Source organism: Nematolebias whitei, chromosome 17 (assembly GCF_014905685.2).
Source record: "Nematolebias whitei isolate Nwh7 chromosome 17, NemWhi1, whole genome shotgun sequence".
NCBI classification, from domain to species: domain Eukaryota; kingdom Metazoa; phylum Chordata; class Actinopteri; order Cyprinodontiformes; family Rivulidae; genus Nematolebias; species Nematolebias whitei.
The window spans coordinates 36,009,504-36,036,947 of NC_056514.1; the positions used below are offsets into that span (position 1 = coordinate 36,009,504).

General features: G+C 39.9%; 1 protein-coding gene across 1 annotated transcript in view; it reads right to left on the bottom strand.

Moving 5' to 3' along the window:
- Positions 1 to 455: 455 nt before the first annotated feature.
- Positions 456 to 27,444, bottom strand: part of LOC119423785 (protoheme IX farnesyltransferase, mitochondrial) — a 35,001-nt gene continuing 8,012 nt past the window's right edge. Inside the window, exons 5-7 of the mRNA XM_037691200.1 lie at positions 6,754 to 6,824; positions 3,072 to 3,304; positions 456 to 2,089 (exon numbers count right to left, since the gene is read on the bottom strand). Coding sequence (XP_037547128.1) covers positions 1,668 to 2,089; positions 3,072 to 3,304; positions 6,754 to 6,824 — 726 coding nt within the window. The 3' untranslated portion in view covers positions 456 to 1,667. The remainder of the gene's footprint in view (positions 2,090 to 3,071; positions 3,305 to 6,753; positions 6,825 to 27,444) is intronic.

Genomic DNA, 27,444 nt, shown 5'->3' on the forward strand with positions numbered 1-27,444 from the left:
GTAACAGCTGGCTCGATCGCTCTCCTCTCACCCTCTGCATCCGGTCACTCTTTATGAGGACATCGAGCCGTTTCGGGTCTCTCGGCCTTGGCTAAATCCTGCAGCCTTTTTTTTGTTTTTATGGAGAGAAGGTGGCAGCTATGGGGGGGGGGGGGGGGGGTTGTCCCTCTGAATGCAGTGATGGAAATGTAACCAAATACCAAAACTAGGAAGAAAATAAAATAAGAGGGCGGGGGGGGGGGGGGGGGCACATGGTGACAGGTGTAGAGGTGGCCTGTTGGAACCAGAGGAGCCGATTTGAGCTTTAAATGAGAATAAAACTGAAACTTAAATCTGGATGTTCCGTTCACACTTAACCCCGCACCACCTAATGAGCCTGAAAGCACCGAAATCTAGTTTTAGTCACCGTCAGCGTAGATGAAGACACAGGAGGAAGACTTGGTCAAAACGTGTTTATTGTTTGAGAACATTTGCCCTGGAGTCCAACGGGAAACATCTGATCCCTTTAAAGTGACAAAAATTAAACCCGTAAGCGCGTTTGTTTACAAGCAAGATTTTTTTTTTTTAACCGTCAAGTAACAGGCATCAAACAAAAACAGTTTGACATTAGATTTGTCCCATTCTTCCACCTAAAATCAGATTGTGATTATAGGTCTTCATGAGGTAATCTGCAGGTACTGATGCTCGTGTGTTTCATCCGTATACACCAAACAGGAAGTTCCCCCGTCTGCCTCATTTCCTCACATCCCCAGCGTCCTGGGGGGAATAAATGCACTTGAACGCATCGCGACTTTGGCTTTCAGTTAAACTCCGCACAAACGACTTCAACGGTACTCGCAGTTCTTAATGCGCCCTTGAATTGAAACGTTTTAAACAGCCGCCAACTCCAAAGTGTGTTTGTTTACCTGCAGAAAACAGCCGAAGAGACTGAAAATGGCTGTGAACTGTACGGATTGAGTTAAAAATGGCAAAACTAAATTCATCGGTCTAGCTAATGTTTCGCTAAAGCTGCGCGTTTGACTGTCGAGCTCGGTCTTTTCACGTTCAACAGATTTACTCAAGTTTCCACCTAAATCCACCATATTTTTTACATGCACACACTCCAGCGAGCCCAAGTCACTCAAGCTTTTGCCTGGTTTTCAGTGCTTTGTTTACACCGAGTGCGTACCCACGTTTCAAAACCGCATGATCAGTATTTTTAGAAAACTACTCTTCCAAACTTCATCGTTTGATATAGCTCAAGAAAACATTTTTACGTTTTATGTTGTTTGCAATGAGTCCTTGAGATTCATATTTTAGGTGAAAACATTGGAATCTAACGAGTATTGTTTCAAACATCGAAGGCTTTTACCCATTTAAGCTTCACAGTCTGAAGGGAATAAAATTACAGCCATTTCAAAAAGCGGTTCAATAAACACACTCAGCTTCAAGGTATCGTAACGTTGTAGTCAGCCTGGTGTATGGGGGCTCCTAACAGGAAGTTCAACAGCACAATCATCAGGTGGACAAACTGCTGGGACGTTTATAAATATTTACACACATCTAGATGGACGTGAACTCATGAATTTGTGTGTTTTCTGTAAAGCAGCTCTTCAGCCAACGTTCCTCTGAGCACGCCGAGACCCTGAAGGATCCCTGTAGTTACAAATAAAAAGTCTCTGTTGACACTAGTTAGCAGGCGGTGTGAGGGTTAACGGTGCCGGAGCCTCCTGACTCCTGCTGTGCTTCTTGCAGGTGAGCACCAGCAGCAGCAGCATGGGCAGGTGCCACAGGCTGCAGAAGAAGAGACTGCGGGCGCTGCCGCGGTCCGCTTTGTGATAAAAGCGGAACGCCAGGTAGCTGATGTACAGGTTGATGGGTAACGAGACGACGGGGAAGGTCCACGTGGTGACGTCGAGCGCGGGCGCCAAGGCCGACAAGCCGATCAGACCCAAGCTGTGGCGCAGGGCCACCCGCCTGCACATGGCCGGGTGCGTGACGGACATCATGCGGTAGCCGCCGCGGGAGTAGTCTTCCCTCAGGTTCCAGCTGAGAGCGTTGAAGTGGGGGAACTGCCAGCAGTAGAGGAAACCACCCAGCAACAAAGCACCTGGAGGGGGGAGACGGAGGAGGGAGGGGTTTAATGATGCTGGCTGGAAAAGCTGCAGACTCTGCAGGACTTCTCTGACTCATTATGGTATGGATCAGAAGAAGGAGCTGCTTTTCATCTTTCAGTAACGCAGCAACGAAAAGAACTCGTCTTTTTTCCATCGTCTACATTGAACCTGACTTTATCACTCAGTAGAAAAAAAATCAGGAAGGTTATTTTTATTTATTTAAATAGTAAGGTTCAAATGTTGGGATAAAAAAAGTCATCAAGTCACGATGTTGAGGGGAAATGGTCATATTTTAAGACTAAACAGGAGAAAGTGAAACTTATTGGGGACCGGCTAGTAAGGCAGCACCTATTATTATCCACCTGACAAGGGTTTCTTAACTTTACATCTTACTCTTCCGTCAACTTTAATGCGTCCCGAATCGCAATGTGCACCCCCACAAGTGTTATATTAAAAAGACCAGCTCGGCGACCTAATGTGTATTATTTTATTGGCATTTTGAGTTACCATGGTGATGTAATATGCATTTTTATTAGTCATTTTTCATAGCCTCTGGTTGCAAATCAAATATCCAAGACGGTGATCTTAATCGATCATGTGCAATCCATCTCAAAGCCTCATTCTTTCCCTCAGGTGTGCCGCACTTGGCTAATTTTTCAAATATTGAGCTAACAGTTCATGTGGTTGTAGCTAAGACTCGTCTCCAACACACACCGAGTGCTAATAGCAGCATGAAATTGCACAAAACACAAGGTTTGACCAATGTGGATATACCTCTGTCCCGACTCATCATAAGATGAGTTTCGTTTAAAACGCCTGCGTTAAATGTGGCAGGTGATCTGAAACCCTTTAAGGAATGCTAGGTCTGATTTTTACATAAAAAACATGAATGTTTCTGTAACAAACCAATAAAAAGGGCATTAATGTGACGTTCTGCTCCTGAACACTGTCATGTATTTTATTTTTATTTGTTACCTGTCTCCAGGCAGCCCGTGGCAGCGGTCCAGCCCATCACTGGGGGTATCGCTCCGACCACAGCTCCCACCCAGGTGTTGGTGATGCTGAGTCTCTTCAGCGGCGTGTAGCAACAGGTGTACAGAAAGATGTTGAGCGCACCTAGGAATCCCGTCAGGGGGTTCACTGCCAGAGTGAGCAGAGCCACTCCAGGAATGCCACAGGCCAGAGCGAATGACACAGCATGAAGGGGGCTGATAAGGAGGAAAAAGAGAAACGAGGGTTAAATGCAGAAAGATAAATACAGACTAGACAAAAGCCGAAGAGATGAGTTCAATTAGAGATTCAGGATCAGAGAAAAGCTCGTCACTACCGTGAAAACTAAGGGATGATAACGAGTCACAGGCTTGTGCAAACACAAGATAAGACAATGATAGCAAGCACACACACACACACACACACAGGAGCCAGCAGCCGTGCATGGCTGAACCTCAAAACTCATCTGATAAGAGTGTCAGGGATAAAAGTAGCCCGACGAGCGTCTGCACAGGCCAGAGATCAAAACTAGCTGAGGAAAACACAGCGGCTCCGGCTTTTAACAGGATGAAGAGTTCCTCCTCGTCATCTTTAACTGGAAAGCAGTGACGTCGAGGTCTGGATCACTTAAAACCCAGTACCATCCAAAACATCCAATAAAACAAACAAACAAAAAAAACTCTTCTATGGCGACTTGATGTCTTTAACTTTTAGAGAACAGATAAAAACTGTTCAGTTAATAGTAAGCAGTAAAAAAATGTTTATAGATCAGAGCTTTACTTCAGACCTGAATAAACGAACTCTTCAAATGTTTTCTATCAGTCTCTATTATTATTATTATTATTATTATTATTATTATTATTAACAGGGATCACCAGTCTCACCATACCTACAGCTGGTCTGCCTCTGTGGAGACCGGCTTGTGACTCAAAATCAAACGATTACAGTTGAATTTACAGCTAGTTTTATAATTGTTTTAAATCACAGCCCATGTCTGTGCACACCGCTTGTAAACATGCACGTTCCTCACTTTGAACCCACGTCGGCGGCAGCTCGTACGTCTATGATTCAATTTACTGGAGGGCACTTTTGTAATGCAGATGAGCACATTTGGACCAGATTACCCAATAATCATTACATCATTGAAGAGGATGTTAGACCTGGACATGATTTCTGTCAGGAGGAGCTCCCGTGCAGCTCCTGCCTCTTGAGATGAGTTCGAGACGACTGCAATAAATCGGACAGAACTGCGAGCCTCTGACTTGTGGAAGAAAATGTATAATCTTGTTTGAAGACTCTTTTGGACGCTGCTTGCCTCCAGTCCAGTTAGATATGGGCTCAAGTGACTCTTTTTAACAATAAGTCTGTTGTGGAAGTCTTTACAATCAAAGCCGTTTGTATTGTTATTAAGGCTTTAGGTGTACATTTTCATTTTCTTTTAAAAGTGATAAAGCTGTAATATATCCTGCACACAGAAAACCATTATTTAATCCAGTGCATTTAACAGTAAACCAGTTTTTACTCTCTAAAAATATAATGCTGGACTCAACTTTAATTCATTACAAATTAAACATCTGAAGACAAAAGTGTTTGCTGTTATCTGGTGCACTTTTGTGTATTCAAGCATGTAAAATAAATAAATAAAAAGCTAACAGCGTGAAAAATCTGGTTTATATAGAAAATATATACAGAATTTATTTTTACAACCTCTTCACATTTGCAGTAAACTCTATTTAAAGGGGAAAAATAAAGATTAGCCAAACCTGTATTCAAGCAGGTCACAGATTTTAACTGTAAAACAGCATCTTTGATTTTTAACTGTTAACTTCTAACACAACTTTTAAAACTTTTCTCCCACAACTTGACTGAGGCAGCCAAACTACAGCTGTAAAATTAAAAGCTGAGAGACAACGCACCAAAACCTCATTGTTCAGAGGAAAACGTAATGACAAACTGTTCCGTTATAAAAAGCAAGAGAGTAAATCTACTTCACTTGTTTAGTTTGACCGGTACGAGACGACGTTCTCAAGTTTGAATGTTCAGATTTTCGTGTTTCATCAGGTTTTAGCAACAAACCGAGACTCATCTGAACTCTCTTCTTCTTCAGTCGAGCAGAAAGGTTTTTTTTGTTGCGTTTAAAAGCTCAAGTTTGACAAAAAGCACAACAAATGAAGAACGACCGTCTACAAGCACAAAAAGGCTACATAAAGCAACCGTTCTGTGCCGACAGACTCTAAACGTCGACGTATCCTGGACACATTTAGCGCGCAGACGGACAAAGATAAGGAACACAATTAAGAGACAACAGGGTTTGTGTAAAATCTGGTCCACTGATGGTTTGTTTGACAGAAGCGTCAACCTTCCCATACGCTCTGTGTCTTCACACAGGATTGTATGTGCGACAGAAACGAGCGACGGCACGGGGAAACAAGAAAAAGAGGAGCCGGAGCCCGTCAACGAGCCTCACAGACACTCAGACGCTCGTTTTAAAAGCCGGAGAGACGAGGCGGTGTTTACACAGCCAAAATGTTTTTATCAACCGCCTGAACGGCGCAAATGTCCACTTTTAAACAAAACGTCACTGAGGAATTCCTATAACTGGGAAAACTGACTCAGGTCATGGACCAGCAGGTTGTTCAGCTATGAAGTGACTAACGTTAAGCTGCTCTGTGGCGGCGTTTCACATTTTTGACCCTCCAAGTATTTTATCTTTAAAAGTCAACACAATAAAAACAATAAAAAAAAAAAAAAAAGATTGACAGCTGCACAAATATGGAGGATGGAATGTGACAAAATGAAATAAATAAATGCCTAATAATGAAATGTATCATTTAAATATTAAATACACCATTAAATCATTAAATACGCAATTAAATAATATATTTCATGATTTATTTACGTATTTAATTTTGTCACATTCCACCCTCGTGTGTCACCATGAAATTATGTTAACTGTCAGTTGCACTCGTCAAACTCAGTGGGCGGGACTAACGCTGATCATGTAAAATCCATTCATCCAGTCATCTCGTAAAAGTGCGTCTTCTTTACGTTCATGGTATGAAAAAAGGTTTCATCCAAATATATGTAAACACAATTACCGCTCCCTAAAGTTTCAGAATATATTTTCTTGCCTTTGGATCAACCGATTAATCTGCGGTCGATTTGTCTTCGCATGCTGTGAGGAGCAGCCAATCAGGCGTCAGGTTTAGGGTTAGTCCCGCCCACTGAGTTTGACGAGTGAGGCTGACAGTTCACATGATTTCATGATGCCGCTGGAGGACGGAAGGTGACAAAATTAAATAAATCATGAAATAAATAATTGAATTGTATATTTAATTGTATATTTAATTATTCAGTTGTATATTTAATGATTTAATGATGCATTTAGTAATTGTTATGTTTGTATTATGTATTTTTTTATTTCATTTTGTCACATTCTGTCCTCCATACACAAAGGGACAAGCAGAAATGATTAAACTGAAGCATAAATATAACCTCCAGTTGCCATTTTATTTAAGATGTAGTCTTTATTGTTGCATTAACGCAAAGTTATGACATTTAAAGTGTTATGGTTATGCTCAGCTGTTGCATGCTCTCATACATTTGCTCAAATTACACATTTGTGATTTGTTGCAAAGGGTGCCGTTATTAGAAAAGGACACTGTACCTGATCTGTCCTCTGACCAGCGGCCGGTTCTTTGTACGGTTCATGTTGGAGTCAAAGGGCACCTCGAAGTACTGTGGAGGCAGAAAAACCAGCGGGTCAACGAGGAGAAACACAAACACACAACCTACTTTAATTAAAGGCTTGAAGACACCAATTATTTACATTGTTCAACAGAAAAGCATTCATTTCCTGTGATTTGATGGGTCCATGTTTGTTTGTTTTTGTTTTCTTGTGCTTTGAAAGAACCTTTTAGTCCATTCTCAGGAACAAACAGTGACAGGTTGTGACTCGGACGTAGATCCTTGGATTGAAAATTGTGTTAGTTTGCTGTTCAAACATTTGTTTTGTTCAGTTTTATTCAACCTCTCAAGCTCGTGGGCCAAAATAATTCCTCAAACAACCACAAATGGCCCATGGGCCTCACTTCGGACACTCCTGTTCTAGACATTTTGGTCAAACGCGGTAAATGATGTTACGCACGATCTCTTTAGAGATTGAGAGATCTCATGAAATGTGATGGTGCTCAGAGAATATGTTAAGGATGACTCTCAGCCACCACCACACCAAAAACTAGCTCAACATCTACAAACTTGGCTGTTGTAGAACTATTTTGATTTTGGCCTGTGGCGGTCATCTCAGACTGAGCTGACTCCAAAAGTTAATCTGTTGGATCTACAACAAATAATTAACTTTTGAGAGTTTCATTCAAATCTGTCCAGAGGGTTCATGAGATCCTTTGTCAATCCTGCAAACAAACAAACAAACAAACAAACAAACAGACAAAACCATCGGCTTTCGTCTTCAGTGACAAACGATAAATTAAAGCAAGACAAAAAAAAAATGTAGGAGGAAACAAACCATTTCACTTGGACACTGTGAAAACAATTTAACTTGTTGACCTCAAATGAGTCAAATGCAAAGCACGATTTAAAAACCAAAGTTAACTTCTTAAATAAATAGACCTAAAATCATTCCTACGTTGTAAACAGTATAAAGCTCCGACTGATTGTGTTACAGTTTTCTCTGCTTGTACCAGATTTATTTTCTTACAAAATCATTTAACAGCAGTATTAACTGTAGTATATAAGAAAAATAAAAAAGACATGATTGTAACAGATCTCTGAGCTGACTGCTCATCTGAGAGTGAACCGGCTGGAGGTGTGAGGTGGAGGCTGACGGTGGTTGGAGCGTTCTGGGATCCAACTATGTGAAAAACTACTTATGGCCTCGTTTTATGATCTGCTCCAGAGGAGTTCGCTTCAAAGTGCTCCCATGAGATCATCAATGTGTGACTAAAATGCAAACATATGGGGTGCTTAAACACAGGAACTGGCTAATCTTTGGATGTGTGCAAACGCACCTTTCGATAAAAGCCCCCCACTAATGAGGAAACCAGATAAAGTGCTTCACACTGGGGATGCATCCCTTTTGTTTAATGACACAAATAAATCAAAGTTGCTTTTTTATTATAAATGCCCGCAAAATAAGTCGTGTAGACATCTAATGAATAAGATACTTTATTAACCTAAATTCAAGTTGTTTAAAGTTAAGATTTAGCCTACAAGAGAAATCATAAACAGAACATTTAAGGCTTCTTTAAGAAGTTTTATATTAACTTGAAGTTTTGGAAGTCCAACAAATCCTCTGTTTTGATTTTAGACCAAAAATATTGGATCCATCTGAGCAGTCACTGAACAGTAGCTGCTGTAACACTCAGACTAATACTGACTGAAATATATATTTTAATGGTCACAAAAAAACTGAAAATTGAGCAAATATTTGCCTCTAATTTATTTGAAGTCAGTGTTCAAGTTGCAACCAGACCCTCAGCGTACAGACATAAAGCTGAACGTGAAAAATTTGTTTTTCCTCTTTTGGTGTAGCTGCGTTCCACCAGCTGAGTATGCGGCTCGTGGAACCCAAAGGCCAAGACGGAGGTGTTAATTCTATTTCCTGGGTCAGGAAATGCGTCAGGAGGTCAGAGGAACGCATGAGAAAGCAACGCACTTCGCAGCCAGGCGAAAGCAAAGCAGAGCAGAACTGAGCCGGGCCTCCGACAGATCCCTGAAACTCTGCTCACGTTACACAGATTCACTTTGTTCCAAATGACATAAAGCACGAGGAAAAAGTGAGTGCACTTGTAACACACCTGCTCCGAACAAGCACATTTTCAGGACCGTCATGGTTTGGACGCCTGCGTCGTGTTTGTTGTCGATGTAAATGTCGGGCTCTGAGCCCGGATTTCAGATTCTTGCTCCTCATCTGGTTCACATCAGCGGTCCTCTCAGGCCATGTCGTTATTTTCGCCCAACACTGCCTAGCGCTACAGCGAAGGTAATAAAAAAAATTGGGCCACTTGTGTTGTGTGCATGCGCGTGCACAGCCGCGGGTAGGGTCTAAACGCTGTAACGTCTCAGAGTCAACAGGTCCGTAGCTGCTTTAAGTCAAGATAAGTTGACTGTGTAATTAACTGGTGAGGGTCAACGACTCTGACATTTAGCAACAAACTCAGGGCACCTCTGCCCCGGGAGCCATCATTTACACCGACATATGCACAGGTAAATAAACACAATTCTTCCCGTTGTCCTTAAACGCTTTTGAATTATTAAAAAAATAGATTGTTTGCAAAAATAATCAAGAGCTTTGAAGCCTCACTTTGTCACATGTATGAACAAAACTGTCATATCTGTGTTCAAATCCAAAATGACCCCACACAACTTACATTTAATCTTTTCTTTGTTTTAAACTAAAGACATTATAGAAAACACAGCACGAGCACATGTATACAAGCTAAACAGTAGGTAAAAGATAAAATTAACATATTTGTTGCCAACAGCTCAACTTGGTAAACTAAAATCATCAAAACCATAAAAACTAAAATGAACAAAATTGCTGCCAGTAGTTAAATTTATGAAAGCATTAGGTAACGGGTAAAATTAGCAAAACCATAGCTAAAACATGAAAATAGCAAAAACGCACCTAAAACCTAAAAAGTGCAAGAGAGTAGTTGAAAGCTAAAAACAGAAGACAGTAGCTAAATGTTAAAAGAAGCATTAAAAGACTAAATTTAGCAAATATGATGAAGTCGATTTCAGAGAACAATGTTTTTTTTTAATAATTGAAAAGATCTCAGTGTATTTCTAGGAGGAAATATTTAATTTAATTAATTTATTTATTTATTTCAGCTGCTCCCTTCAGGTGTTGCCACAGTAAACTAACTCCCACGAAGACTTGGTAATTATTGTTACGTCAGATGTTCTTCCTGACACAACCACAGACCACCGAGCCACCACAGCCTCTGTGTGGAGCAGAGAGCTGCTATCTAGGGCGCCCGGGGGGCAGATGGTGGGGGTTAAGTGCCTTGCTCAAGGGCCCAGAGTGGGGTAAATGAGGGTGGAGGCAGGTGTGGGTGTTTACCTTTCTCACCCACATTTTGATGTTGTCAGTACCGGGAGTTGAACCAGCGATCTACTGATTACAGGCTCACCTTCTCTAACCTCCACCTAACCTTTAACCTCTGACCTCTCCACTCTTCCTCCAGACTCTGAGACCTTGATTTCCAAACAAAATAAAAATGTTGGACCTCTGAGAGACATTCCAGTTCTTCTCTTCCTCAGCAGGTAAGACGCTTCTGATGTCTCTGGTTCAGGAGTGGCTGGACTCGAGAAACGAGACGTTTTGTAGCTCGTGTCCAGGAGTTAATCAGCTGATTAAGGTGCGACACCAGGAGTTTACACTACAGAACTTCTTCACAATATTCAAACTTTCTGAAACAATGAATTTTGTTTTTTCATCATCTGTAAGCCATAACCATTCAAATGAGAAGAAACAAAGGGTTAAAATATTTCACTCTATATGTAATGAATCTGTATAATAAATGAGTTTCGCTTTCTGAAATGACAGCTTCTCAAGGTATTCTAATTTTTTTAGATGTACCTGTATTTGAGAAGAATTTATTTATTATTGTTTTTAAACAGAACCACATATGTCGAAGTAGTTTTCAAAATTGTACAAAAAAATCTTAACAGGTAAAATAAATAAATAAAAATACTGATTCTGGTTGCAAGAATAATTTACAAACTTGCATATTTAATTAACAGGAATTACTGTTCAGACCTTTTTTAGTTAAATCTAAATAAGACTAACTTTTTTAAATATACAAAACTAAACTAAAAAGAGACATCCCCCTTTAAATCCGCACCAACTCAACCTGTACATCCGAGTTAATAAATACAGAGCTGTGAGGGCACCGAGCCGGAAGTTATGTACGGGCGGCTGCTGTTTTCAATTACGAACACGAACGCACACACAAAGCCCATAATTGTAGGGACGATTATCTGCCAGATGATGAGGACGGAAAACAGACGGGACCAAAGTGCGAAGCGAAGGAGGGGCTTGTTCAGTCGCCAGATCCTTGGAGCTATCAAAGATGGAACGTGATCCGCTGCAAACCACCAGGTCTAAATTGATAACAGGCTGCGTGTAGCCACTTCCTATGTTTGTGCTGAAGCTCACAAAGACTAAACAGGTTTGTATCGAGGCATAATTTCTGAGGATGTAAAGTTCTCTGAAGGAAAACGATTGATTTAATAAATATGGCAAACCCTTATCTCCAAGAAAAAAAAAGCAAAAGGATGCAGAGTGATGGTCAGAGTATGTTTACTCAAGAGGGAAGAGAGTGACTAAACACAGGAACAGGGACCAGACGCAGCTAAGCAGCTCAACATCAGCTGGTCTAAACACCGTCTGCCTCTCCACGCCTCTGCTGAGGGAACCCCAGGTGCGCGAGCTAAAACCAACAATCACAAGTCATCACTTGTCAGAACGTCATCCGTTTGAAGCTAAATGGTAGACTCAAACATCCACTGGGGTGGGTGGTGCTTTGTTGCATGCGAGTCGAGTTTACTAAAACGAGAAAAAAAAAGAAGCCTGACAGCTTTGAAAGACTCTTCAGCACCAACTGTGAACCGTCTCTGATCATCCACTTGACAAACAAGCAGCTAAAGGCTTACGCAGATTAAGCTTTCCTCAAATCACTAATTCCGGCAAATATTGACAATGTTTTGAAGTCAAATAAAACGAATAAAAGATCAGAACGCAGACACAAAACGAGGTTTTCCAGGTGAAGGTTGTTTCAGGGTGTTTCTGTGGTTCAGGTGGGACTGAAGAACTGTCAGAAAGAAAAACGATGTCAGTTGAGCTACAATGAACAGTTCTGTTGATGTGCGAGTAATGCTGCGATCGCACGCCACGTCCCCCAGAAACCTGCTGAACACTTACAAAGCATTAATTAAACGGTTAACGCGGACTCGTGTTAACGATCAGGAGGTGAAAAGTTGGAAAACAAGCACGAGGAAAGTCACACGCAAATAAGTAGTCATGAACAGGCCTGTCGCGATAAACAATAAATCGATTAATCGAAGGATAAATTAAAATGAGGTCAATAATTGTCATTTATCAGCTTTATCGTTTCTTCGTGTCTCTCTTTCTACTGAAGACACTGGATGACAAAAGGCTCAACTCCGGTGTTCTCCACTGACCCCTCCCTTGCTCATCTCCTTAGCGTAAGGGGGAGTGAACTATCGCGTCAGGTAGCCAGCCAGGGCGCATCGGCTTGTACCTCTGCAGCATTAGCGCCCCGTGAAGAGTCAGCAAGCTAAAGAAACACTATTTGAAATTGGGGGAAAAAACGAAATGGAACTGGTTTCAAAGTCGAACGCAACAGCAGCAGTGTGGGAACACTTCAGATTCAAACCAAATGACCGAGGCGAACTGCTGAACCTTGGATATTAAAGTTTATTGATCTTTGAGAGGATGTAATTGCATTATTACGTCACTATCATTACATTACATTAAAACAGTCTCCAAACAATATTATCGTTTATCGCAATAACTTCTGAGACAATTAGTTGCCCAGCAAAATTTGTTATCGTGACAGGCTTAGTCATGAAGATGCACTATTTTATTTTAAGAAACTAATCTACATGTTGATGTAAAGTGATTGTTAAATCCAGGGGTTCTCCATCTTATATTCAAAGGTCCAAATCTGATTTATGAAGATAAAAGGTCAATTTTGCACTTTGCTTCTGTGACAAACTAATTTCTGTCGGGGAATACAACAACGTATCTTTCCATTTTATTCGACTTTGGAGAATAGCCTGTTTAATCACTCAGTTGTGGTAAAAATGAAACAGACCTGAGCAGATGATTATCGCCTCGTTCCTGCCACAGAGATAATATTAATATTTAGGCCACAGGATCCACAGTGGGGGTGAAAGATAAAAAGCTTGCATCTGCGTCTGAAGAGCTAGACAGCTAGAGATGTGTTTGGGACTCCTCTCCCTTTGCAATCTTCCTGTGATGATACATAAGCTAACCTGGTTAGAAATGAAAAGCTGAAATTTCTTACGCTTCTAAACTCAAAGCTAAATAAGTTTAATAGAAAAAATAAAATAGAAAACTTTGTATTCAAAACTAGAGCCCGACCAATATATTAGTAGGGCCGATATAGGCATTTGGGGACATGTCAGTATCGGTGGTAACTGTCCCATTGTGCGTCACTGGGAACAAGCCGTGTCCTTACTTGCAAAATATGTAATTGTACAACGTGTTCAGCAGAGGGCGCATGCAGACTACTTTAAAGTCATGGCTGTTCACTTTAAGTTTCACTTTCAGCACAGTCAAAGCAGCGAGCAATACTGTGTAGCATATTTGCTGAACAGAGTAACTATTTTAACTGATCTGTAAATAAATTGAAAAAAATCAACAATAATAAATTATCTTCAATCCTCCAACCCGTTTGTCATTAGCTATGCACCTCTAACCTCGCATGAGACTTGTAAAACTGTAGCGAGAGCAATAAATCTAACATAAAGGTAAAATATATCAGAGTTAGTAACGTTACCTTTTGTCGTCCTCAATGAAATGCACGGTTTGTCTAAAATATTTACTTCTCTGCAAAGATTTAAAAAAACAAACATTGCTGCGGTCAGTACTAATTAGGTCTTCACCATACGTGACTGTTTAAACAATGAACAGGGAAGGGCGTTTCTTTAATTTATATTTTTGTAAAACACTTGATAACTATGGTAAATATGGAGGATAGAAAATGTGAACGCACGTTAGGAAGACTGTTTCAAGCCTTTCAGTGTTAAAACAGGTTTAAAAGTAGCTGTTTACTTGGATTCTTGAGGGTGGACAAAGCTCAAAATCTCTTCAGTTATTGGCATTAACCTTCCCCGACCAATATTGGTATTGATGATCTCCAAAATTCTCATATCAGTCAGGCTCTATTCAAAACCTTTTAAGTAGTTTCCTGTAGTCACCACCACTCATGTATTAATAGACATTTTGAATAAAAGAGAACTTTTTGTACTTTCCATCATCTAAAACGCTGAACATGAACTGAGCTATCCGGCTGCTTTACACCGTTTGTTTTTAACGGGCACCATTTTATAAAGTGCAACACTCTGTCTGGCCAAGAAGTGGATCACGTCTCCCTCTCAGCTGTGAGCAGAACCCTTCTAGCTCTCTTTAAAGTGGTCTGTGCAGCCTTGTTGGCAGCAGTTCAGCTGGCACAGCTTCACTCTTGATTAATGGGCTGAGTGCGGGACAGTGAAGTGCTAAACTGTCCACATGTTAATCAGCCAATTAATGCTCGGCGGAGCTGCATTACCTCTGCCCCGCCGATAATACGTCGGCTTGTGAAGATATGGGCAGGGATCTGGGAACTCTGGCTGCACGGTGAAGACAAGCTGGACACCGTGCGTGGGTCACGAAAAGGGAAAGAGTTTTAAAACAACAAAAAAGGTGGATAACATTTGAAACGGTGTAGGAAAAGATGAAAAGCAGAGTACTGATACTATTTGATGTACCAGTCAGAGCAAAGGAGGATTTGACAGCTGCTACTTTATCACCATTAGAAACTTGGAAGGAAAGTTTTTGTCGCTCAGCAAAAGATAAATTAGTGTTATTTAAGCCTGCGAGGCTAAGCTGCTGCCCTGTGGGAATGTGCTTCTCAGGATTTGAAATCACGCCATAGTTATTAATCTTATACTTTTGTCTGTTACAATTCATCACCATTTTTATTGTTTACCCTGCACTGTACCCAAGGATGGCGACTAAAATCTAATTTGAGATGCAATGGCATGAATCGACGATTCTGAATCGAATTTCAAAAGTTAGCGTCAACTCTTCATGGTAGCCTGTGCACCACTAGAAGAGTCAGAAGCTGTTGTAGTTCTGTTTGTCCTAATGGAGTTGCCGTACCTGATATATCTGAAATATGTTGCAGTGTTTTCTCATCTTTTTTTTTATCTTTTTGTTAAACCCTCAAGAAAATATGCCTAAATAAAAGTTGAAGTCATAACACGACTGTCTTTATCAATGACTTTCAATTCTTTGTAAATTTCCTGGGATAATCAATATGCTAATCATGTTAGCTTGACTATGGCGTTTGTCATCAGCCTGTGACTAATCTGGTCGGTCTGTATTATGCAAGAAAATGTATAAAGTGTTTATTTATGTAAAACTAGACAAACATTTGAATTTGTATTTCTGTTTCTGTATTTCAGTTTCAGTGTTTTGGATAAATATAGGCTTTCCAGCTGCATCCTGATGTTTCTTCACATACTTCATAATCAAAATGCATCGATAGTCATTTTATAATGGCATCGCAGCCTCTGAATCATAATTAAACTTTGAAGCATCTAAAGATTCTCGCCTCTAAACGCAACCACACCACAGTGCCTCTTAGTGTGAACGAGGACTCAGGTTGTGTAGTCATAGACTTAGTTTAAGGCCGAGTCAGTGAGAAGGTATAAAAACAAACGGCTTATTTAAAACAAGAAAATACAAGAGCATAGGGTACATTACACGCCCGTCCACAAACTATTATACAATACAGCAACTAAAGAGCAATGACCTGGATAAGCAAAGACTGTGTACTGTATAACCTTTAACCCTGATTTGTGACCTTGACCTTTGAAGCTGGGGTGAAAGTGTATGTGACACTCCGTCTAGTGATGATGCAAATATATATATATATAATATATATATTTATATATACAAAAGCAGAAGAGAAAAGTAGAATATGTTTTACGGACAAAGTCATATTACAATACAGACAGAAGGGTGGTTCTTTACCTTTTAATAAAAGCACGTGTAACTAATAAATCATCTTGTATGATCTACCTGACAACTATAATTGAGAAGGACTCATTCTGTTCACTTATTTGAGGCTTACATGAGCCCAGTATTAGAAAAAGATCCATCAATCCATCACCTCACTTTCCTTTTCCTCTCCCTCCTCCGCTTTGCTTTGCTCTGCTCTGTCCCGTCTGTGAAACGGCTTCAGAGCTTCTCTGAACCGTACATTTTTGCTCCTGGTCTATCAACAAACAAGGAAGTCGGCGGCGGCAAATTTGGCCCTGGTCAGGCAGTCTGTCCACTTAAAATTTAGACGTTTGGGATTGAAGAGGACCAGCAAAGACTCTAGACAGACATGACTCAGTAAAGTTTTTCCTGTTCCCAAAACAATTGTTGCTTATCTGAATTTGGCTCCCCCGCTGGCCTTGACTGACCACCTTTTAAGGCCCTGTAAAATGACGCTGTCCCTCCTCCCTTCCCCTCCCACCGAGGAAGTCTGCAGACCCATCAGAGGGACCCGGCGGAATAAACATCGTCATCATTTCAGGACTCTCAGATGCTCTTTGGCGCTGTTCCAGGTTGACCTCGGCACGAGGGCGTTTACAGATCTCACCAGAGGGAACTGACTGATTGTACAATTCTTATTAGAACTTTTAAAGCGCCTCTGGATTGTCCGTGACACGATCACCACTCTTGTCGTCTCCCCTCCCCTGCAGAATGTCTACGTCACTATGTGCCAATGTGCGGGGTGTTTTTTCAATATCAGGGTCTTTCTCCTCGGCCAAGGAGTGAGAGTTTGATAGGAATTTTTTTTTTGCCTCCAAATCCTGTACATGTGTCACTTTCATTACTTTTTGTCCGTCTAAACAGGTCTCACTTGTAAATGAGTCTTCGAGGCTCAGTGTGATTTATCTGTCTAAATAAAGGTTGAATGAATGAATGAATAACCGCTTCTTCCTATTTGGGTCATGGGGGTCACTGGTGCCCAGATCCAGCGGTCACTGTGCGAGAGGCAGGGTACACCCTGGACAGGTCGCGAGTCCATCACAGGGCCTTGGAAAAAGATGTTTCATAACATTTTGTCTATTTGAAGTTGTTGTTTTTTTTTCAACTTTCCAATTACTAAACTTAGATGTGCAGCCATGTTTGATAAATTGGTTCTTGACGGAAATGTTTGTAAAAAATAAAAATAAAAAAGGTTTGGCACCATTGCCACAGAAGCAGACACTGGACCATGTTGGCCGAAACACAAATTTCCACTGTAAACACATCAACTGTGCAAACAATATGAATTATTTTATAAAGCTGGCCAGCCATATCTCTAGACTCATCCAGATAAGTCAACGTTCTGCCTAATGAGGTCATTTTAAAACAGCTTGTGATTGCCATTAACTGCGCTCACATTTGACTACTTTCTACTCAGACACACACACACACTGTGGGAAAACATATCTGTGAAAGCTGAATGCACAGAATCAGGCACCCTCTTAGTGTGTGTGGTCACTTGTTTAAAAAGAAATAAACAGTCCTTTCCGCCATGAGGGGGCATTTGCAAATAACTGCGAGGGTGCGAATGACATGACGTGAAGTTTGAAAGCCTCTCAACAGTTTGGGTGCAGTTGAAAAAGGAGGCATGTGCGTGACCGTGTGTATGTTTGAGAGAATGTGAATGTTTAGATTTTCTATCTGCAGCTGTGTCTGGCCACAAGCAGCCTGGAACAAGAAGGAACGTATGTGTCGGCATCAAAAGGGAAAAGGGCTCCGATACGGCTAGTCCTACAGACGTAGAAGAAAATGCACTGTTGGATGATCTGGAGACATAAGAAGTCCCTCGGCGTTCTTAAAACATGACAGAAGCCGTCAGCACCTCTGGTGGATTTGTATTTGTAGCAGTGACCCCTGGCTTATGTCTGCCTTTCATCTATACAGGCCCGTTCAACGAACCAATCAAATCAAAATGAGGAAGGGGAAAAAACCCGGCTCCAAGTTACTGTACGTGGTCTGTGTTCTCCTTATTCCCCAGAAACAATAACATCTACCTCTAGGTCAGTAGTTCTCATTCTCCTCATGACAGAAAACAGAGCACAGCTCATCAAGTTCAGGTCTAAAAACACACAGGTGATAAATAATAATGGTTCAAGAACTCGTTCTAATCTGCTAATCTTCATTTGTAAAGTTGTACTCCGGTAAATTAAATATAAAGGTGCCAAAGGTGGGAGCGATATGGGTTGAAGTAGGCAATGAAATAATATGTGTGGCCAAGAACACAGTTTTGTAAGCAGTGCACAGAAAAATGATTTTTAAAAACTGGCCACTCAACAACAACAAAAAATAATAATTGCCAGTCATAATGGAAACATTTAAGTATTTAAATTGGTCAAATGTTTACTTTAACAGTCAAAGCACTCAAATGCTGCACACAGTCAATAAGAAAAATACTCTAAATTAACCATAAGTGCAATTCTAGTTTTAGAGATGCAACACATTAGACAATGGATATCTGGTTTGTAAAATGACAACGCAGTCGCTTCTTATCAAGGTCTGTCCTAATTAAAAGGAGGAAACCGTCCTGAAGGTTTAAATTATTAGGGGTAAGGTCCACTGCAGACATAAACAACAACAAAAACAACTGTAATTTACAAAAGCCCGTTGTAATCCCCTGGTATTCTGAATAGAAAGGCGCGAGTTAAAGGCGACAGAGTAAATACGTAGGTGCTTCTAACACACACCCAAAGACACACACTTTGAACTTTTCAAAGGTAATCAGGAGTTACTACAAGACAGAGTCTGGCAGACTTCTATGGCTGATGGAAGATCCTTTAAACTCCCATCGTCTACAGTGAATCCCCGTCAGACAGGGACCCACACCCAGGAGCATCTCCAGGTGAGAGGAAGGACTGGTGGAGCGTGGACAGGTGAGCCAACATGACAGAAGAGAAGCACAGTAACAAACAGTAGAACAAGGGGCGGCCGACTAAAGAAACGCATCAGTAAAGCTGCAGTTTTATGATTTTTTCATTATTACTGAACTTATAATTAAGTTCTTACCCAGACAAATTTAAAGTGTTTTTGCTTACCATGTGCAACCCCTAAAAAAGAGTGAATTTCAAGTTCCTATTGTGTCTTACAAAAAGGACTGTCCCTTTACTCTCAAATAAAAGAAATAGGTGAGGAACTTTTACTTTATTGATGTTTATTTTAAAATTATTAAAGTCCTACAGAGATTTACAAGCACTTTACTAAAAATCGGAGGTTCGTTTGAACTAAAATGTGTTGTACTGTTGTTTAAAAATGGTCAATATTTATTTATTTATTTTCCCATTTATTTACTGATATTATCTTAATCCATCAGATGATGAACATTTATAAGTGAAACAAAGTGGTTAAATTATAAAATACTCCATCCATCCATTATCTTAACACACTTCTTCCTTTTGGGGTCACGGGGGTTGCTGGTGTTCATATCCAGGAGTCAATGTGCGAGAGGCAGGGGACACCATGGACAGGTCCCAAGTCCATCACAGGGACACACACAGACAAATGAAACAACCATTCACTCTCATAAAATATTAATTTAGAAAAAAGTACAAAAGATCGGGGGGGAAATGGATTCTATAGAACACTGAGTAAGAGCTCTGCATCTCTGATTTTATTTATTTGTGTTTATTATTTTGTACAATAGCTTATATTTTAATAAATTCAGCAGTTATTTTAAGCAAAATATTATTAGGAATGTATAAAAAAGTAATTAAAAAAGGCAGTGCAATGTTTTCAAACTCAAGAGGACTTTAGGGAGGACACGTTCAGAGGACCTGACCTAACTTTGTTGGATTTATTATCTGGATTATTAAGAATAAATTTTGATGTTTTCAAAGACAATTACTTTATTTTATTTTTGTTGTTTCTTTCCACAGAGAACTAACTCGCACGAAGACTTGGTGATTGTTTTTACACCGGATGCCCTTCCTGACACAACCACAGACCACTGAGCTACCACAGCCCTCTGTGTGGGGCAGAGCTGCCATCTTTTTATTAACTGTGATAACAATAATGATTCAAATTAATTGTGATCAAATTGTTTTTTTCATAATTAATCACCCTTTATCATGAGGACTCTACAAAATTCCCACTAACAAGTGAGAGTACTGTATTTTTCAGACTATAGGGTGCACTGGATTATAAGGTGCGCTGTTGATTTTTGAGAAAATCAAATGATTATAAGTGCGCCTTACAGTCCGAAAAATATGGTACTTAATATTTACAGAATTTCTTCATGCAATGTTCAGAATTTGGTCCCATTTCTCTGCTTGTGAATTTAAAGGATATAAAACAATGACTGTTGTGACTCAGAGTGTAGACAAAAGAGGCTTATCTGTGCACAGAAAGGAGAATGGTTGAATTTGTGAAGAGGAATGCAAAGCAGGAGTATAGTTCAGAAAGCTTGAAGTGGTTTTTAAAGTGCTTTCAGGCTCAATCATCCGGCAGGTTTGGCATGGTAACAACTGTCATGACAATATAGCCCTCTAGGACATTTCTGCTTTTTAATGAGAGTATTCTGATTGAAACGAAAAGGCCATCCGTGGTCACACAAAACAACCTTTGTCGTATGCTAAATATCATCTCTGGCATTTTTCAGACGTTCAGGACAGGCTTTGTGGTTTTGTAATGAAGGACAGAGGACTTTGGTGGCAGTTAAGAAGCACAAAATATAGCTTGAATAAGTCATTGGAGACCAGACCTTTTAAAGTTTTAAATAAAATGTGCAGATGCTGAAAGCAGCGACACAATTACTCCATCCAGAGAGTCGTGCGAAGCGAGAGCTGGAGCTTGGAAATGTGATGTCTGATACAAAGCACTTTACAATAAGAGATCTCCGAGGACGTTTTCTTCAAAAGACGAGATGTAACGTAACGCAGGCTCAACAGCCCTTTAACGTCGACATCCTGGAGGAGCACAAGAAGATAAATTTACTGAAGTTCAAACGTGAAAAATATTAACTGACATCCAAAACACAAGGCTGCAGGGAAGAACGAACGTGAAGATGAACTGAATCATACGGTAAAAGTACATTTGTTTGATAAAAAATTTTATTTAATTCCCTTAAACGCTAAAGTAAGTCTCTGGAATGTGCTTTAAAGTGAATAAAATGTACATTAAAGTTCATTTTAAACAAAGCTAAATGAATGTAACTCTTCAGGCAACATTTTTAAAATGATGCTTCTTGCTTGTACAGTTATATTTCAGTTAAATAAAAAAAAAAACAATAGCACTGGCTAACGATATGAGAGTTTGAAAACTGAAAAACACGTGTAAAAACATGGAAAAACACAGTGCACAATAAAAAAACATTTTGTTTTTCTGCAGCAACGCCCTCGTCTCAGCAGCTTCTCAGATTGAATTAAATTAGCATGCAGCGTTAGCTCACGGGCACGCCATAAACAAGACCGCTTCTGTTAATTATCCATGGATCTCAGCGCTACAGAGACGGCTCCTGCTCGCCTCCGGCTAAGTTACCTTCAAATAGAGAGGGCGAACTTGAGCTTCAAGGGAAATAAACAAACGTAAACAAGTAGCTGTTCCTTTCATAGACAACAACATACATTTCGAAACATTAATTGTATTTTGAAGTAATACTCCGTGTTTTAAACAGAGAAAAGACGAAGCAAACATCAAGTTCAGCTTAGCAGCAAGTCAGTCCACAAAATTTACTTGTTTTTTTTAATTTTCTCTTTCAGGATTTATTACAATACAGCCACACAATATACACTCTTCTAACATTAGCAACAAAAAAATCACCTGCATCATATCATAAGCTATTTCATTTACTGTTAAGACTAGTTTAACTACATTTTAACAGCTTATTTTGAAAGGTTGTACAAAACAAAATGCATCTGGATAAAAATTTTGAACCACTTGTGTCATTATTTTCTGAAAATACTCTGGAATCGGACTGCTCCTGTGCAAGTGTGCAGCAACACGATGACTTGTCAGGAGCGTAACTTTTCAAATAAGTGCCTTTTTGACAACCCGTAATTACTGTACGCAATCGGCTTCTTTGAAATGTACAGCTACAATTTGTCCGCCACACATAAAGGGACTTTTTCTCTGCGTGATCTTTCTACTGACAGGTCATGAAGTGGGGCAGCAGCACAGAAACAAAGACAAAGCTGAACGTGAGACCCTAACCAGATTGAAAGAAGAGCCGTCAGTGGAGCAGGATTGTTTTTTGGGGAAAAAAAAACAAACTTGCTGCATAAACCATATTTTTCGGCCTATAAGTCACAGTTATTTGCATAATTTGTATGCCCGAAGCGACATATTTTTGGATTTTTTCCCATATTTATAAACCAATTTTTGGCTGAGATATGACCATTTTCATTCATTCTGATTGAAAATATTGAACACTATCATTTTCAGCCACTAGATGGCACTCGAGTGTATGGCATGCTGTTGTGTCATGTAATAGGTAAAAGTGGCTATTAATGACACAATTGGCTTGCCATAGCCTGCCACCGTCGTCTGCCTGGAGCAACCGAATCAGCTTCATTTTGCTGCGCCGTCCCAGTGAAATGCAGCAGATGTAACCGTCAAAAGTGCATTTATTAAGTAAAAGTTCAACTGAGACACACGTTTGCTATAAAGTCGAACAAAAAAATAATTGTTTTTAAGTGTTAATCTTGTTAAAGTCCTCCCATGCACGCTCCCTCGGCTGCCATTTGGCAGCCAATCAATTTTTGGCACAACACCGGCCCACATGTCCAGGTGGTCAGCAGTGACGCATAATAGATGCAACATGTTTATGGATTTTTCCACTTCTTTAGACATATTTGGACTGATACAACTTATTGGGTTGTGTGATGTTTACAGAGGAAAATATGGTATTTAGGTTCTTCTTAGGCTAAAAGGTGCCCAAAGCAGTAACATTGACAAGAAAATTAGGCACTTCTGATCCTCATTGGTGCAAAAACCTTTGCTCAAACTCAATGACATCACCTGGGGTTGTGATAGGAGCAGAAAGGGGTACTAGTGCCAGACTGCGTTAAGCTGGGTGGTTTCCTCCTCTCTGACTCAACTCTAAAAGCTGTCTGCAACTCGCCTGATGGGTCACAAAGCCTATAATCACAGCGTTTGGTCAAAAACTACAGGGGGGCGCTCCACCTCCATCAGTCGTGACACTTAGGTGAAGTCGGCTGTGTTGTGGTGAAGAGCAGTGACTGCACCGCAGCATGTTTTGGGCATGAGTAACAAAGCAGAATGTCAGCGCGACCGTTAAAAGGGACAAACACTGTTAAGTGCAACAACAACCACTGTACACTTGATCCACATCCTTTTTTCTTAAAAAAAAAAAAGGGTCTACAGCCATTTTTTCAGGTGCGAGTGGACTCAGAACATGACGAAAAGATGAAGGCAAACAGTTGTACTATAGTTTACTGAATGGAGTATCAGTAGTATTTTCAAGTCACAGAATCGTAACATTATAAACTGATTGTTCTGTGTCTTTTTCCCCCTTTATGCTAAAATAAATATATTTATTTACAAAATACACAAAGCAAAGTCTTGCATTCCTTAAAGGAATGCATGTCGCCCGCCACTTTTTAGGACAGTAGATGAAGATCATCTTATGTTGAGAACTGAAGGAGCTGTAAGCTTGAAAATGGCGTTATACGTAATCTCATGAAATATCCTTGGACATCACGCTCTGAGTAAGTTTAGGAGATTACTTTCAGCTACAACCATGTCACATTTTAGCTGAATATGTGTAAAAGGGAAAGCATGAAAGCAGTTTTTGTTTTCTAAGGTCTAGTGTCAGAGTTGGGTTGACTTCTAGTTATTACTTTCTGAACGCTCAACTAAAAATTTGCTTTACTTGTGTTAAAGAGTTTTATTTTTCAACTCTTGCTCATGTACGTTTCGTCTTCTTGTCTGTTTTTGTCTTTGACATTTTGTTTTTATTGTACAGCACGTTGGGTCAGCCTTTTTTTCTTTTTTTTAAAGCTTTAAAAACAAAAGGGCATGATAAAATCTGTCTATGGATTCATGAGATACTGTATTTGTCAACAGGGACTTATCAAAACTCCAAAACAGTTAATGGCAAAATGTCAAACAAAGATCGTGTGCAATCTGTTAGCACTCAGAATATTTATTGGGGATCAATCTCAGCTACTATCACACCAAAAACTGGGTAAAAATCAGTAAAACTGATGGAATTAAAGCAATGTCTGTATTTCTGAAGGTCAGTTGACTGTGGCAGCCATATTAAATTTAAGTTACTTAACATAAAATAATCATGACCAAGGTGGATCTTGTTCATTTGCTTTTCTGTGACAATATAATATTTACTGTTTTGCAATTTTAAACTGACAATTGTATAAATACCAAATAACGCTTGCAGTAATAACTAAAGACTACGACAAAAAGTATAAGGCAGGAAGTAATGCTGTAGTCTAGATATAATTTGAGGGATCTACTTTGTCTCAAAGTTTTCCTTCTTCGTCAGTCTGTACAAAATCTAATCAAATAATAATTAATGAAATCAGGGACCACTGATTTTAAATGCCACATTTAACCACAACATCTTTAGGTAAAATATGCCTGAGTAAATAAAAACACAAATAAGGGTATAAAAAATTGCGACACATTGAGTAAAAATGTAATTTAACTGCAAAATTTGTGCCAGATTTCTTAAAACGACAACTAGCTACACAGTCTCATTAAATATGTCAGAATATAATGAAAAGCCTGGCAATCAGCTCTAAGTTAACAGTATTTGCTCTTGCTTCCTCTGGGGCATTATCTGTGGGGCAAATAATAGGTGGATTTTCCCGTTAATGACTTTATCAGAGGAAAGCATCTGTCTCCCGTCTGAGGCTACAAAAAAATCCATTTGTACAGTTTAAAATGGACTGGCACCCCACAGTGGACAGAGACAGAAGGCCTTTAAGAAATTAACTATTAAACAGGCCTGTCTGCTTAAATATTCATTTTAATCCAGAGCTGGAAGAGAGAAGCCCATGTGTGCCGTGCTTCTGGTGCAATCTGAATGTCTGTCTTTTCTCCCAGGCTGAATTAACAGCTGGGTGCAGACCATTAAAACAAAAATCTACATGGTAGTAATGTCAAAGATCAACTTGCCTTTTTGTTTAAACCAGGCAGGTGGCAAATAAGATCTTAGGAACAGCATATGTGGTACAGAAAGGATCTGCTTTCATGTATAGCCACAGATCTGGGGAACACTCCTACATATCAGACCTTAAACTAAAAAAAAATGAGACAATCTCTAAATGTAATAGGGGTTTGTATAAACTTTGTAAATCTATAAAAAGACTAGAAGAGAGGAATTCCACACCCCTTTAAAACAACATATTATGTTTCTACTTCTCAGCAGGTAACGGAGACAAATCTAGTGGTGGGCGAGTTTTATTGTCACTATGGGTGGTGGGCTTTTAGAAGGTAAGGGGTCTTGTTACAGCTAATGGCATTCTCAAAGGGTACCATGTTCGACAAGGTACCACAAACAAACAAAAACTGAAACTAGAACTCCTTTAGTGGAAAATGAACATCTATATTTTGACTGTTTGTGGCTCAGCGTTGCTCTGCTGACAAGACGTTCAGAAGAACGTGTGGACAGTTTGGTGCAGTGAACTTGTGTCAGTTCATTGAGTATAATTAATATACCTCCAGCACAATAACCCTAAGTTTACCAACAAAGCAACCTAAACCAAAGCAAAGGAAAATTCAGCATTTATGGGGTTTCCAACTATGAGGAAAGGTCTGCTTTGTGATAACATGTTTGAAAGACCTGAAAGGTTTCAATACAATTTGATGAGCTTTTTGTTTTTCTAATTTTAAATTTTCAGCTTGCTAAATGGTTGATATAAATCTAAAGGTCAGTTTGAATTGGGGATAGGAAGTGAGTTTCAAAGTCTAGTTATAACAAATACATTTAGAATTGAAATACTTGCCAACGAGATAAGTTTTTATTTGCTTAGGTTTTATAGAAAAGTTGTGTCAATCACTTTTTACAATGACAGAACTAACCCTGTAAACATGACAATGTAGGCTTGGTAAATAAAGTCTTGATGGATTAAAAAGCTTTGAATTGATTCCAAAAGCATTTATATAAAATAAATAAATTAGGAAAAAGGAAAACACAGGACTGTAAACCCTGCTCCCTGGTTATCCCACCCAAATACTCCAAGGAGCTGACCAAGATATGCCGAGAAGAACGCGTGCGAGAGAGTAAATTATGCATGTCTGCACAGGACAAGACAGAAGGGCGCAGCTTGAAGTGGTAAGGAATGGATGGGCTGGGGGCTTGTGGGGCCCCCGCTTAGGCGTGCTACCCTCAGACAGCTCGCCACAGAGGAGACAAAGACACAAAAGAAAAACTGCCTCCGTCAAGAAAACAGAAACGACCCAAGTCAGACACTAAACAAGAGCAGCTTGAATTTTCACTCAACATTGTGTGACTTACACTACACGTGATGTCATAACGGTGGAGCGGGATCCTTTCTGACAGTCAAAAACCTGATTAGGTCCATTTACGCTGTTACAGAACCTTAGACCTCCCTGAGGTCTTCCAGGCTCTAGCCTTGAACTTTCATCCGACCCAATTATCCAATTAGTTGAAGTAGTGGTTAGACTAGAACGTGATGACGGCGGGGACACCTGTAGGCTGAGCTGAGCTTTTTCTGAAGCCTAGGCCCCCCCACACACTGGGGCAACCAACACGTTCTTAGCATCATTACCCTTTACTGAACCAAAACAGAAATCTGTAGTAAAACCTATGACGGGTCAACACAAGTGAGATTTTTTAGGAGCAGCGATATTTACTCAAAGTTCGAGCTCAGAGTTTTGACTCTCCTTTCTGACAATAAATCATCATTTTTCACCGTAGCCCAAAAGTCTTACCATATCACCGTTACTCGTGGTCCCACCAGGTCGGTTTCTAAAATAAATTAGCATTTCAAAAAGTAACCACTACATTCCCTTTTGCCCTCTGGCCACTTCCCAATGGGACAAATAACAGCCTCGGCTTTTGACAGGTAGGCTAAAGCTGAAGCATTTTGCTTTTTAAAAAAAACATCTCTGACAGTCGTGTGGTCACACACTCTCCAACTGTTCAGCCTCTTTCGATGCCAAACATTAAGAGATTAGGGTGAAGCACTGAAACCCACAGGAAGTGATCTCCACTTGATCTCCGCTCTGATTTTTCAGGCTTTTGTTTGGTTTTGTTTTAAATTAAAATAATCTGGCTTTGATCACACCTGACCACAATCACAGAGAAGCACCAGTTTCTTAAGATTAAAGGGTAAATGTAAAGAAAATAAAGGCCTGGCAGCAGATCTAAAGTAGTGTTTTCTTTTCAGACACATAATCAAAGTGTGGATTTTATTTGATCACATCAGGTGAAGACGTCTCTGAACAAATGGACAATCATCGAGCTTGAGTGTTCTTGTCTAACAGAGGTACATCAGGTTGTACGAATGCTTCAAAAGGTCCCTTTCACAAAATTCCAAACATAATCTAATAAAAGTCCTCCTT